General features: G+C 27.8%; 1 protein-coding gene and 1 non-coding gene across 2 annotated transcripts; one reads left to right on the top strand and one right to left on the bottom strand.

Moving 5' to 3' along the window:
• Positions 1–6,754: 6,754 nt before the first annotated feature.
• Positions 6,755–6,827, bottom strand: TRNAA-UGC. The gene has a single exon. It is a non-coding gene; the product is annotated as a tRNA-Ala (tRNA).
• Positions 6,828–11,832: 5,005 nt separating this feature from the next.
• LOC107006546 (E3 ubiquitin ligase BIG BROTHER-related-like) lies at positions 11,833–12,405 on the top strand. The gene has a single exon (XM_015205072.1). The coding sequence runs from the start codon at positions 11,833–11,835 to the stop codon at positions 12,403–12,405; it is 573 nt and encodes a 190-aa protein (XP_015060558.1).
• The last annotated feature ends 617 nt before the right edge of the window (positions 12,406–13,022 follow it).

The raw sequence follows: 13,022 nt of genomic DNA on the forward strand, positions 1-13,022 counted from the left end.
ACTCATCTCATTAATCACCGATGTGGGACTTTTGTCATTCTTTAACACCCCACCTCACGTCCAGTGCTTAGCATCTGGTGCGTGGGCAATTTTAATTTTGGGGGTCCCAACATCGGGTGAGATGAGCCCTACTCTACTACCATGTTAAATTAGGTCTTAAGCCTAACTCACACCCCAAAAGCTAGCTCAAAGGAAGGAGGATTGCCCAAGCCTTATAAGGAGTCCACTCACCTCATTAATCACCGATGTGGGACTTTTGTCATTCTTTAACATAGAGTTTGTGGATGTATTCACTCATGTTACAAGATTAGAAGTGTATAGCTAATTTTTAAGGTTGCCACTAATTTAAGGATGAAGCTAAAAATTACACCGAATTTAAATGTGTTTTCAATGCATTGTCTTTGATAAAGAAAGAAAAGAAGGCTTTGGATTATGAAAGTCTCTATTCAAGGGCGTGACCTAGTAGTTAATAAAGTGATAAGTTGAGAATTCTACTTAAATTTTAATAAAAACAAATAGTTTATTGGTATTTGTTCTAATTTTAATGGATAGAGTTAACCAATATATCAGTTATCAATATAAAACAATAGATACTTTATAAAATTGATTGAGGTATATAAAAATTCATTCGAAAATCATCACCGTAAAAAATAATAATCATGAAAGTTAGGTATGCTTCACAATGTTTTCTATGGTTTAATTAGTTGTCCTTATCGTCTACAGAGTGTCACATAATTTATTTCTTGAAAAAAGCTCTTCCATTTGATTTGCTGGTTGGGCCCAACTTAATTAACCTAATCTTCAAATAGTTGCAACAAAGGCCAGCTAAGCAAAACTTTGAAATTTGTATTGCCATAAAAAATGATTTTTTTTTATTACACTATTAGTATAAAGTAATTAGAGACTATTCCAACACTTCTTTTAAATCATAAGCGATCGTTTGATTGGTAAACAAGTTATATAAAATTAAAATTATGATCCATGAATCTCAATGAGGAGATTAATTAATGATGAATTATTTGTTGACGTCCTTAATATAAGGGCAATTTAGATAGGGATTGACAAATTTTTAAAGATAAGGTGCATGTGATATTTTAGAAGAATTTCATAATGGAATGAAAAAGGCAAGTAAAGAGCTTTATAAGCCATAACTCAAGTTTATATAATACACACAACTTTTGGGCTCAATGTGGCGATGAAAGGTAAATTAATATGGACCTAGGTTTAAAGTGGACAGTACGTGTCATGAACTTAGAATATAAAAAATGATGGTGGGACAAACCTCAATGAGGACGTTGAGTTTCTAAAAAGGGGGGTTTATGTGATGTTCCTAATAGAAAGCGGTCTGACGAAGGTGGGTCAAGCATGACTAATAGACTTTTAGATTTATAAGTTTTTGATGATCTTATCAACATAACATCTTAGCGAATTTCATATTGAATTGAGAGAGAAAAATAAAGAGTTTTATAAGTCATATAGCAAGTTCATATGGTACACAATTTTGGAGCTCGATGTGGAGATAAATTCATACTAGCGCAGGTTTAAATCAAACTATACGTGTCATAAACTTCGATCGTAATATATTTTCTTGGTATTCTTTGCTGATAAATACTTTGATAAATTGGTTTGGTTATATATTATATATTCCTTTTATTATATTATCTCAAATTGTTATCCACTATCGAGTTTGATATAAACATGATAAATACTTTAGAAATTGCTTATTCCGTTAATTAAAAAATTCTATTAAACATGAAATGATTTATATATAGCTATACAATTTTGTTTCAAATAATTTATTGTGACTAAAAGAGTTCTATTGCTACAATAACTTTTATCACTTAGACAACAACTAACTACAAAAATCTATACAATAATTTTCTAGTTATTTAGGTGATTATTACCACCACTATAAATAATTACAACAAAATTGAGAAATTAACTTTGCCTAATCAATCTTCATAACTAAATATTTCTTTGAATTTGCAAATAACATAAAATGAGATGACTATTTTATCGAATATTAATTATTACAACATCTCAACAACAAAGGAATAAAGCATTTCTAACCACTAATTATATTATTTAGACAAACCACTACAAAACAAAAACAACAAAATTATAATGGTGATTATGGGCGGTGGGATTATCTAAGCAAAGCTAAATAAAGCTCATATTACTTAATTAAGCCCCTAACCCTCCTATTTTCTTTAATAATTTTTCTGTATTAGTGGAGAAATAATAACCACAGCCCCACAATGACCCAAAATAAAACAAAACAAACAATAAATAAATATATAGTCATTGAGTGGGCTAGAGAAAAAAAAATAGCCGTTTTTCTTTATGTAACCGTTGAGAAAAAAGTGACAACTTTTTTTCATTGTCAACATTACATAGCCAACACTATATGGACAGGATTTAAGCATAGAGCTCATCATCATCTTGAGCAGTTAGCTATTGTATCTGTAGTTGAAAAGGAATAAAGGATTTACCAATACTTTATCTCGATTTACGTGATATCGTTTGATTTGATATAAAATTTTAAAAGGTTTTTGATATTGTGATGGTAAGCAAATTTTAAACAGTTATGTGACTGTAGATCATTTTATTTATAAATGAGGAATTTGAAAAGTTCATAAATTAACTTAAAAGCTCTAATCAGATCAGAATTGTTCAGATGATAAATACTCATTATTTCAGTTTTAAAATTGTAAGTTCAAGTTATCAAAAGTGGAAAAAAGGTGGTAGCTTCTCCAAAGGGGTTAAAAAAATATATTGCTCTAAACATTATCCTATATTATGATTAATTAACATATCTAATTAAGTCTAATGAGTTTTCAAAAGAACTCCAACACAAATAACAAAAAGAAAAGATGATGCTCCACTACCCTAATATTTGTGACAATTAATGTGGGCCAAATTTTACAAATTTGTCTTTGTTTTTGCTTAGCTTTATCTAGAATTTCCAGCATATAGCTTGATAGTATTAGAACGAAAAAGAGGAATATCAATCATGGTCTACATACAACTCATACTCCTGACATTATTAATTGGTTTTTAGCCCTACTCACATGCTATATTGTGCAACTTCAAGCCCCACTCGTAAGTTCGGATTCTCTAAAAATATTGTCGCACTTTTATTAGTCTCGTAAGTTTAGATTCTCTAAAAATATTATCGCATTTTTATTAGTTTCTTAAAAAATGCACTATTTTAGAAAAAATTCAATACACATCTACTGACATTTCTATAGAGTCCAAGCAATATTACCTTCAAATTTTGAGAAACTATATCAAACAAAAAGAGAATTGCGTAGTAGTTCATTGTATCTTGTATATATGCAAGTTTGATTCTCATTTGGTTCTTTTTTGTTTCTCCTCTCTCCGCTAATTGTTGTTTCAGATCGATATTTTATTATCTTGTTGTTTTTGTTTGTTGTTATTGCGTTTTATTTCATAATTTGTTCAGTCAATAGTCTTAAAAAAATAATATATCTATCTTCTTAAAGGTGTAATAAGGTCTAACCTACACTCTATGATCTCCATTGCACTTTTACTAATCAAATTTTGATTTACGAGAATTAATTTGATTAATTTTTTAAGTTAAGTTGAATTAGAATAATTTATTATTTCAAATTATAAATTTAAATATTTAAAAATTATATGAAAGATATGATAACTTGCCATTCTTTTCATATTAGTATGATAGAAGAAACATGTCTTAAAATATTAATTAAAATTTATATAATTTAACTCTTATAAAATAAAATGTGATACGTAAAAATAAATGAAAAAATTACTTTTTAGCCGTCCAAACCTTATCAAGATTGTTAGTATATCAGCTAAGGTCACAAAATCATGAGAAGTTTTTGCCTCAACAAACCGACTCATTTGTTAATGTAGCACAAAAAAATTAGTGGAGTAATCAATTATGTGATAAATGATGCATATTATAATGTTAATATTAGAAGTGACATCTTAGCAAATACTTTTTTTTATTTTAAAAATTGAGTGATAGGGAGAATACCAGAGTCCGAAGTTTAAAGGGTAAAAAAGTTGTCAAATAAAATCATTGACCTATCAGCGATTTTGTCTGAACTTTTTTTCACTTTTATAAGAAAATCGCTGCCCATGCAGCATTTTCATAAAAAAAATTGTAAATCGCTACCTAGACGGCGATTTTAGAGGGAAATTTCATTTTTATTTTTTTTGGAAAATCACTGTCAAGGCAGCGATTTCTGTGGAACTCTTTTTGGTGCCATGCTAGGCAACTATTTTAGTTAATTAATTATTTTATAAAAAAAAATTGCTAAAACCATATTATTTCATATAATCATATTAAGTGAAATTTTTATTAACAATTGTAATGCGATTTTTATTTTGACCAAAAAAATATTAATATTTAATATGATTTTTTTTAAAAATAATTGGCAGAAAATTAAAATAAAAAACAAATCACTTTTAAAAAATAATTGGCAGAAAATTTTAAAAAAACAAATCACTTTAAAAAAATAATTGGCAGAAAATTAAAAAAAAAAACAAATCGCTCAAAAAAAGTGCAGAAATCACTGTCTAACACCGCGATTTTCAAAAAAAAAGTTATATAAATGCTGCTGTTGCAGCGATTTTAACTTTTTTTTTTAAAAAAAAAATCTTCCAAAAACGCTGCATTGGCAGCGATTTTATTTTTTAAAAAAGAAAAAAAATATGGACAAAATCGTTGATAGGTCAGCAATTTTTGAAAACAAAATCACTGCGTTAGTAGTGATTTTACCCTTTTGGTTAGAAAAGAAATTGATATACCCATTTAGAATTTTTGATAATTTTTTTTGTCCTTTAGACTTCGGATTCGAAAATACCACATATGCTACCATTTTAAAAAAAAATCTAAATATTATTTAGAAGGTGTTATTAATTATTAATTATTAATAAAGATAAGAGAGTAGGAGCATCTATTACATATGTATATATACATATTATTTACGGGCCAACTTAGGGTATGTGACTAATAAATAATATTACACGTCTTAATCACTAAATAAAATACATGTTTGTGACTTCAAGTTTTGTCAAAATTAATACAAATATATAGGTGCTAATAATTGTGTTACATTCTCATGATGAATCATGAAATTGATAGGTACTTATCCTCTTATAATTACTTGAATATATTTGGCTCTACTATCTAAACTAAACAAATGATATATCATATATCCACCGACTATGTTATTAAAGAAAAAAAACTCATTCAAGGTTATTAAAAATGATGGGTTTTTATTATTTAAAATTAAGACATTACGTTAATAAGTCACAATAATTAATAATTTAAATATTTTTTAAAAAATTTCGGCTGGATCCCTTAGTTTTATCATCGGCTATGGACCATAGCGCATAAATTAGGAAAAAATCAATACTTCTTCTGTCTCAATTTATATGATACTTTTTATTTTTTGAGAATCAAACAATTTAAGTTTAACCAAAAATTTGCGTATGAAATTTTAAAATTTTTTTGAAATCAAATTTATATATTTGTTAACTACACAAAATGTACTATAAGTCACAATAATTAATAATTCAAAATATTTAAAAGATCTATGAAAAACTTATAGTAAAAAACAGACTTATTTAAATCTCAAAATTTAAAAAGTATCACATAAAATAACACGAAAAAATAATATATATTGAGCTTATGCTGACACGGATTCATATATCTTGTAAAATAGATATTTTTAATAGTTTCTTTCTTGATTTGGTTATTCTTTTGACTAAAGAGCGACATGTCGACACACCCTTAATGATTCTTACTTTGTCCACTAACATAAAATTAAACATCCTCAATGACGAAACTAGAAAATTTATAAAGAATATTGAGAAATAACATAATAAAAGCATTTTTTTAAAAAAGTGGAGGTAGAAAGTTTTAAAAATAGCAAACATAATATATATAACAAGACTCTTAGCTATAGTTTTGATAATTGCGCTATAGTTTCGATAATTGCGCTCTATAGCTATAGTTTCATTTGTTATGGAGGCTGCAGTTTGTATATTTCACTTGTGAATATACAACTAAAGTAAGTATATACAAATTTTGTATTTATTCATTTAAGAATTATTTAGACGTCCATTTGTATACTTCGCTTGCCAAATATACAAAATATGAAAATTTATCATGAATTTTTCATAAATCTTATACAAATAGTTTGGATAACCATATACAAAATTCTAAATTTATACAATTAGGAACTGAATTATACAAATCAAGTGAATTATACAAAATCAAGTGAATAACAAGTGTCTTAAACCAGTAGGCTAAGTTTGTTTTGTTAAAAGTGTTTGAAAAAAGATTTTCGGCTATTTAAAACACCAAATTGCGCTCTATAGCTATAGTTTCATTTGTTATGGAGGCTGCAGTTTGTATATTTCACTTGTGAATATACAACTAAAGTAAGTATATACAAATTTTGTATTTATTCATTTAAGAATTATTTAGACGTCCATTTGTATACTTCGCTTGCTAAATATACAAAATATGAAAATTTATCATGAATTTTCATAAATCGTATACAAATAGTTAGGGTAACCATATACAAAATTCTAAATTTATACAATTAGGAACCATATACAAAATTCTAAATTTATACAATTAGGAATGAATAACAAGTGTCTTAAACCAGTAGGCTAAGTTTGTTTTGTTAAAAGTGTTTGAAAAAAGATTTTCGACTATTTAAAACACCAAATTCATGGGCTAATACACACATGGAGATGCGGGGGATCGAACCCCGTGCCTCTCGCATGCAAAGCGAGCGCTCTACCATTTGAGCTACATCCCCAACATGTTAACTTCTAATACATATAATGTGATATACCTAATAAGGAAATTTTTTATTGAAATACACGTCTTATTTTTTCTTATTTTCAATATTCCCTTCTATTTTAAAAGACCTCTAAAATTCCTTATTTTTCTCCTAATATATTCGAGCTACATAATAATGTATCCAAACCAATATTTAATTGTACGAGCTACATATTATGCATCCAAATTATTTTATAATGTATCCAAGCTAGCTGTTAATGTATCCAAGCTACATATTATGTTTCGCATTATGATTTTTCCGGCATTACTATCTTTACCACAATGATAATACCGTCGATAACTCAAATTACTCTATGAAATTGAATTTCACTTGACTATTTGCATATGATTCTCATTGTGTATGCTCAGGTATTAAATCTATATAAATATATTGACATGCTATTAAACATTTTTATTTAGGTTATTTTTCTTTAGTTTCTAAAATTGGAGTAAAACTAAGACGTAATGATCATGAATATGTGTTAAAATTCATGTCTTATATCTAATCATTCATGTCATTATATTAAAACATTATTTACTCACATTTTTGTTATCACGTATAAGAGTCTTATAAGATTGATGTGAAGGAACAAACTATGACAACTTTTATTAGATAACATATTTCTAATAAGAGTTAAGTCGCGTATATATATATATATATATATATATATATATATATATTAATAACCACAAAATTATTTCTTAACATCATTAAATATACCACCAAATATATTTAGAGGTGAACCTCCTTAAATGCTTGAAATTTGTAATCTTTAAAATTAAGATACATAACATGCTATAATTTATAAATGTTATAATGCACAAGTATCCCCTCAATATATGTCCGAAATCTCAGAGACACACTTATACTATGCTATACGTGGCAAATATGACATCTATCAAACCCGACTCTTTGATTTTGTTGGTGTTATTAACGTGTGAAAGATCATTTTGTAGTTGATGTGATAGGGATGATCTCTTAAGATAGTTTAATCGACTGTGTAGAGGTAATGTGAGAGTATTGGGTGATCGATTATTTAAGATCGATGAGAATGAAAGTATTTTTCACCTAGGATAATGTAGGGGTCAAGTTGTCATTAGTTAATATGTAGTCATCATTGATGATGTCCAATCTTATATACATATCAGGAAAAATGCTATTTGAAATAATTAGATGTATAATTTATTTTTTTATAAAATACAGTATTTTTCAAACAAAATAAGATACATAAATAGTAATATATCATGTGTATTAATTTTTTAGACATAATACGTGAATTTGAATTTATAATAAATGTATTGCATACATAGAAATTACCACACATATATGTATCCATCAAAGATATGTATCTCTTCAACATTTTTATATGTTGTATCAACGCATAGCGGATACATTTAAAATTCAGGCTTTTGTTTCTTTCGTTTCAATGATGTATCTGATTTATAAATTTTTCATCAACTCATCGATCTCTAATTCAGCTGCAATGACTGATTTGAGATTCACAAAATTAATATTTTGACCAATAATAATTTCATTACTTTTTTATCGTTCATACCTCACCTCACTTTTCCCTATTTGGAAATGCCTCGACATGATGACAAGTTCATGTTGTATTTGTATAATTTGTCGGCAAGTTTGATTCAAATATTGAGAGATTTTTGAAAAAATGGGAAGAAGAATTTTAAATTTTGAATTATGCTAGTCTATTACAATTTGTCAATTAATGTATCGATCTAAAATCAAACAATATTGTATCAATCTAAAATTAAACACCTTATGAGCATTCTTTACTATTAAATGTATCACGCAGGATTACAGTACATTTTTGTCAAAAAAAATTATGAAACCCTCGATAATGATTTGTGTGTGTATTAGCCCATGAATCTGACGCCCAAAGTTTCAAAAAGATTCTCCAATTTTTTGTGTGTATTAGACTGTTAATATGGGGTGTCCCACTTTGCGGTTAAAACTCGACAACGTTCAAAGAAGTGTAGTGTGAGGCATCTTATTTGTTATGTGGGCTTAGAGTTTTGTTTTTAAAAAAGGAAAAACTACTTATATATTCATACTTAACTATCACATATACATATTTTGTCTCTACTTTAAAATATAACATAGAATATCACTTTTTAAAAAATATATCATATTTATAAAAAAAAAGTTAAATCAGATACACAATCCCTTTAAATATAATGATGAATAATTATGTTAAAATTACATCTCCTCAATTAGTAGGACACTAATAATCAAATTACTTTCGCTTTATTCTTTTTAGTCGTTTCCCTCCCCCAATCCCTAAACAGATGCCTCGGGTATCCGACCATTACCCCTTCTTCTTCTTCATTAAACGTTTTCTTCTCCTATAACAAAATTTGTATCTCATTTCCACTCCCCCTTCTTCCTTAACCATTTTATTCCCTTTTGCATCAGGGCCCAGCTATAGTAGCCGAGGGGGGTTCGGCCGAACCCACTGACTTTCCCGTAGATTCTATATTTGTATTAAATTATGAAGTAGAACGTGTGTGTGTATATATATATATATATATATGTATATATATATTGTGCTTACGAACCCATGATAACACTGAAGTGTTTGGCCTAGTGGTCATTGCGCATGGAGGCACACTGCTTTTTAGATAATTTCTGAATGCGTTTATATATAAAAAAAATTTAAAAAAAGAATATCTGCATTGGTGGGTTTATAAAAAAATAAAATAAAATTTTAAAAAATAGAATATTTGTATAGGTGTATATATATATATATATATAAAATAGAATGCGTGTATATAAAAAAAAATTAAAAAAATAGAGTATTTGTATAGGTGGGTTTATACAAAAAAATAAAATAACTGCTAAATGAAAAAAAAAATTAGTTCTTTGTTCTTTTTAAAAATTTAAAACTCAATGACATGAAAACATGGCTCCACCTCTGTTTTGCATGTGCTAAATTCATATCAAACTCTACATAATCAACATTAGTTAAAATGGCAAAGTAAGATTTTCTTTAGTGTTTCCTATTGTATATTTGTTTTCAATCGTATCATATATTTGATTCGATGGTTTAGATTTTTTCTAGCAAATTTATTGTAGGGTTTTTATATTGTTTGCTCCATTTTAATAATTCATAATTTAGAAAATAGTATGAATATTGTTATGTATCCGAAACACGTGCTTTTGAATATAATGTATGAAATTGATACTTGATACATCAAATTAATAATAGATACATAAACGAAAATTAGATCATATAATCGATACATAAAATTAAAATTGTATTATATAATAGATATATGAAATTAATACTAGACACATATAACAAATACACAAAATTAATATTAGATACTTTTATGGTACATATGAATCTATTTGTATGATACGTATCTAAGTGATTTATTTGTAGGATACATCATATATTGATAACAGATACATCAAATTAATAAATTTTATTATTTTAAGAGTAATAAAATGAAATTAGTCAAATTGCATGATCAAGATATACATGTTTTTGTCTTTTATGAATAATATTAACGAACTTATTATTTTAAATAATAATAAAATGAAATTAATTAAAAATAGATACACTTCTTCATTTCCGCCTTATATTAAGGAAATTGGTTATAACCAATTAATTTAAATAAATAAAATACGTATCTCAATTTTAGAATTCGACACATACATGTATCTCACGGATTCAAACTCATGTATCCTAAGTTTGAAATAAGGTAGAGGAAGGAATATTTAAAACTATTGAGATTCTAAGTAATTAGAAACTAAACTAATGGAATTTATGTAGTTTGCCTTTGTAAAAACTTGAGTGGAAAGAAATTAAAAGAAACTTGATAAAAGGGTTATATAATTGGGGAACTTCCACAGATAACCACTAAAAAATAGCCTAATTACTCTTCATAGATATAGTTTGATAATTACAATTCGTCGCTACATGTTATAGGAAGGAGAGAGGCAAGCGAGTCTGGGAGAGAGAGAGAGGAGAGAGGCGAGAGAGAGGGCAAAAAGTGGGAGAGAGGTGGTATGTATATTGGTTAGATAATTATATATATGGCAAGCGAGATTGGGGAGAGAGGAGAGAGGAGAGAGGTGAGCAAGAGAGGGTAGAGAATGGGAAAGAAGCAAATTGTATATATATATATTAGTTAGATAATATGTTATACATATGCATCTGTAAAAAAGCAAACGAGATTTGGAAAGAGAGGAGAGAGGCAAGCTAGATTGGGAGAGGAAGGAGAGAGAGGCGAGCGAGAGAGTGGAAGAGATGTGAATTGTATATGTATATTGATTAGATAATTGTATATTATACATATGTATTGTATATTCTGGCGAATTCTACATATACAAATGTGACTAATTATACAAACTCAAAGTCAGTCTACATAATTAATGTATAATATTAGTCGTGAGTGGTAGTTATAGCAAACTATAGCTATGATGAGTAATTAAATAGTATAAGTTTGTTTAATCGCGTAATTTTTCTTATATAATAAGTGTTTTAAAATGTAGTATGTTTGTTTGGTAAGAAACTGATAAATGTATCATCCACAATCATAACTTATACGATCATATATATGTTTTATAAATTGTTCACTTTAATATGTATTAAAATTACATTATAAATGGAAAAAATTGTTATCGCTATATATGATGTAAATATTTTTTTAATAAAATGTAAGTTTTACTAATTTGAATATCCTCTTATTCTTTTACCTCTTTTTTCCCCCCTTAATTCATCTATTCCTAAAGAAATTAGGAGAACTAAATGAATTAAGAAACTTTACTTTCTTTCAGGTTTCAGCGTTAAGTTTCCAAATTTTGTTTACGCGTTAAGTTTTTTTCTTTTAGAAAATAACGTTATTATAAAACTCTGTTCTCTAATAGTTTCACTCTCATTCTTTTCAAAAATCGATAAAATCTTTCTATTCTGTTCCTTCAGCACTCAGAAATCTCAACATTGTTTCAGTTGTTAACAATGAGTTACTCTCATTCTTCTCCAGATTATAATCAAAATTCGCAATTTATGTTTGTGAATTCGCGTACAAGTAGACGATCCCCCTATGATCGTTTTTCCAGAAGACGACAACACGATCATCCTTTCGTTTTGGGATTACAAGCCACAATTACTCCACACAGTCGCGGAATTACAATTATTAACGTCAGTAGTCGTGATTTAGTGGAAAGGGCATTAAGGCAGCAGCATGTAGCAGACTATTACAATGGCGGATCATCACAAAATTCGTTAGATGATTCTCAGCCAGAAAGTGAACTACTGTTTGATGATCAAGAGACTTATACGGAGGAGAAAAAGGACGATGCTGGGTACTTTAAAACAAGAATTCATCGTGTTGCTGATGGTGTAAATAATCAGATAGAAAGTAAAGAGATTTGTGCCATATGTCAAGCGGAATTTGAGCATGAAGAGTCCATTGGGACACTTGGGTGCGGACATGAATATCATACGAGCTGCATCAAACAATGGTTGCTGAGGAAGAAAGATTGTCCCATGTGTCGAGCTTCTGTTTTGCCCTTAAAACATAGCATATAGAGATTGTTTTATTATGAAATTCCATTGTATTAAACTTAGTTAGTTATTCTGAAGTAGTGGATGTAACGCACTATACATCTTTGATATATATAAGAACAATTTTGTTTCATGTGCTAATTATTGTTAAGAGACCGTGAATAACTTGCTATAAAAATGTAGAAATTTCTCACAAATTAATATGCAGAATGAACTTTCCAGTAGAGATCATTATAGAGTTTAAAGGCACCAAAGATTTTTCCTAACAATGATATCCTTAACAAAAAACAACAAACGTTATGTAATCTAGAGGTCTAAGAAAGATAGTATATACGCCGACCTTTCCTATGAGGTAAAGGCTCAACAACTTCTATTGAAACAAATATTTATCAAGTAAGAACTTAATCTTCAACAATCTGACAGACTAATAAAACCAAGCCAGCATTAAAAAGTCTGAAATCAATCCACAAATAGAACATATATTATATATGTTTTATGAATTATTCACTTTAATATGTACTAAAATTTATATTGCGGATGAAAAAAAAAGTTATTGCTATAGATTGTAAATATAATTTTAATACAACGTAAGTTCTCCTAATTTATATACACTCTTATATTATTTTACCTTCTTTTTTTTC

The sequence above is a fragment of the Solanum pennellii genome, chromosome 12, assembly GCF_001406875.1.
Source record: "Solanum pennellii chromosome 12, SPENNV200".
Lineage (NCBI taxonomy): Eukaryota > Viridiplantae > Streptophyta > Magnoliopsida > Solanales > Solanaceae > Solanum > Solanum pennellii.